Source organism: Perkinsus marinus, assembly GCF_000006405.1.
Source record: "Perkinsus marinus ATCC 50983 genomic scaffold scf_1104296948426, whole genome shotgun sequence".
NCBI lineage: Eukaryota > Perkinsozoa > Perkinsida > Perkinsidae > Perkinsus > Perkinsus marinus.
Genome location: NW_003210200.1, coordinates 1 through 720, shown reverse-complemented (window position 1 = coordinate 720; position 720 = coordinate 1). Strand labels below are relative to the sequence as shown.

The following is a 720-nucleotide window of genomic DNA, read 5'->3' as shown; positions in this document are numbered from 1 at the left end:
GAGGAGGCGGCTGCTGCTACTGTGACTACTGATAATACGCCTGTTATCACCACTGAGGAGGCGGCTGCTGCTACTGTGACTACTGATAATACGCCTGTTATCACCACTAAGGAGGCGGCTGCTGCTACTGTGACTACTGATAATACGCCTGTTATCACCACTGAGGAGGCGGCTGCTGCTACTGTGACTACTGATAATACGCCTGTTATCACCACTGAGGAGGCGGCTGCTGCTACTGTGACTACTGATAATACGCCTGTTATCACTACTGAGGGGGCGCCTGCTGCTACTGTGACTACTGATAATATGCCTGTTATCACTACTGAGGAGGCGGCTGCTGCTACTGTGACTACTGATAATACGCCTGTTATCACTACTGAGGAGGAGGAAGCGGCTGCTACTGTGACTACTGATAATACGCCTGTTATCACCACTGAGGAGGCGGCTGCTGCTACTGTGACTACTGATAATACGCCTGTTATCACCACTGAGGAGGCGGCTGCTGCTACTGTGACTACTGACAATACGCCTGTTATCACCACTGAGGAGGCGGCTGCTGCTACTGTGACTACTGATAATACGCCTGTTATCACCACTGAGGAGGCGGCTGCTGCTACTGTGACTACTGATAATACGCCTGTTATCACCACTGAGGAGGCGCCTGCTGCTACTGTGACTACTGATAATACGCCTGTTATCACTACTGAGGAGGCGGCTGCT

General features: G+C 51.7%; 1 protein-coding gene across 1 annotated transcript; it reads left to right on the top strand.

Annotated features, from left to right (window-relative positions):
• Positions 1-306: 306 nt before the first annotated feature.
• On the top strand, positions 307-672 carry Pmar_PMAR027451 (merozoite surface protein-1, putative; the record flags this gene model as incomplete). The annotated part of the gene is made up of 1 exon (XM_002778710.1): positions 307-672. A coding segment is annotated over one exon (366 nt), but the record flags the coding sequence as incomplete, so codon positions are not given.
• Between the last annotated feature and the right edge of the window lie 48 nt (positions 673-720).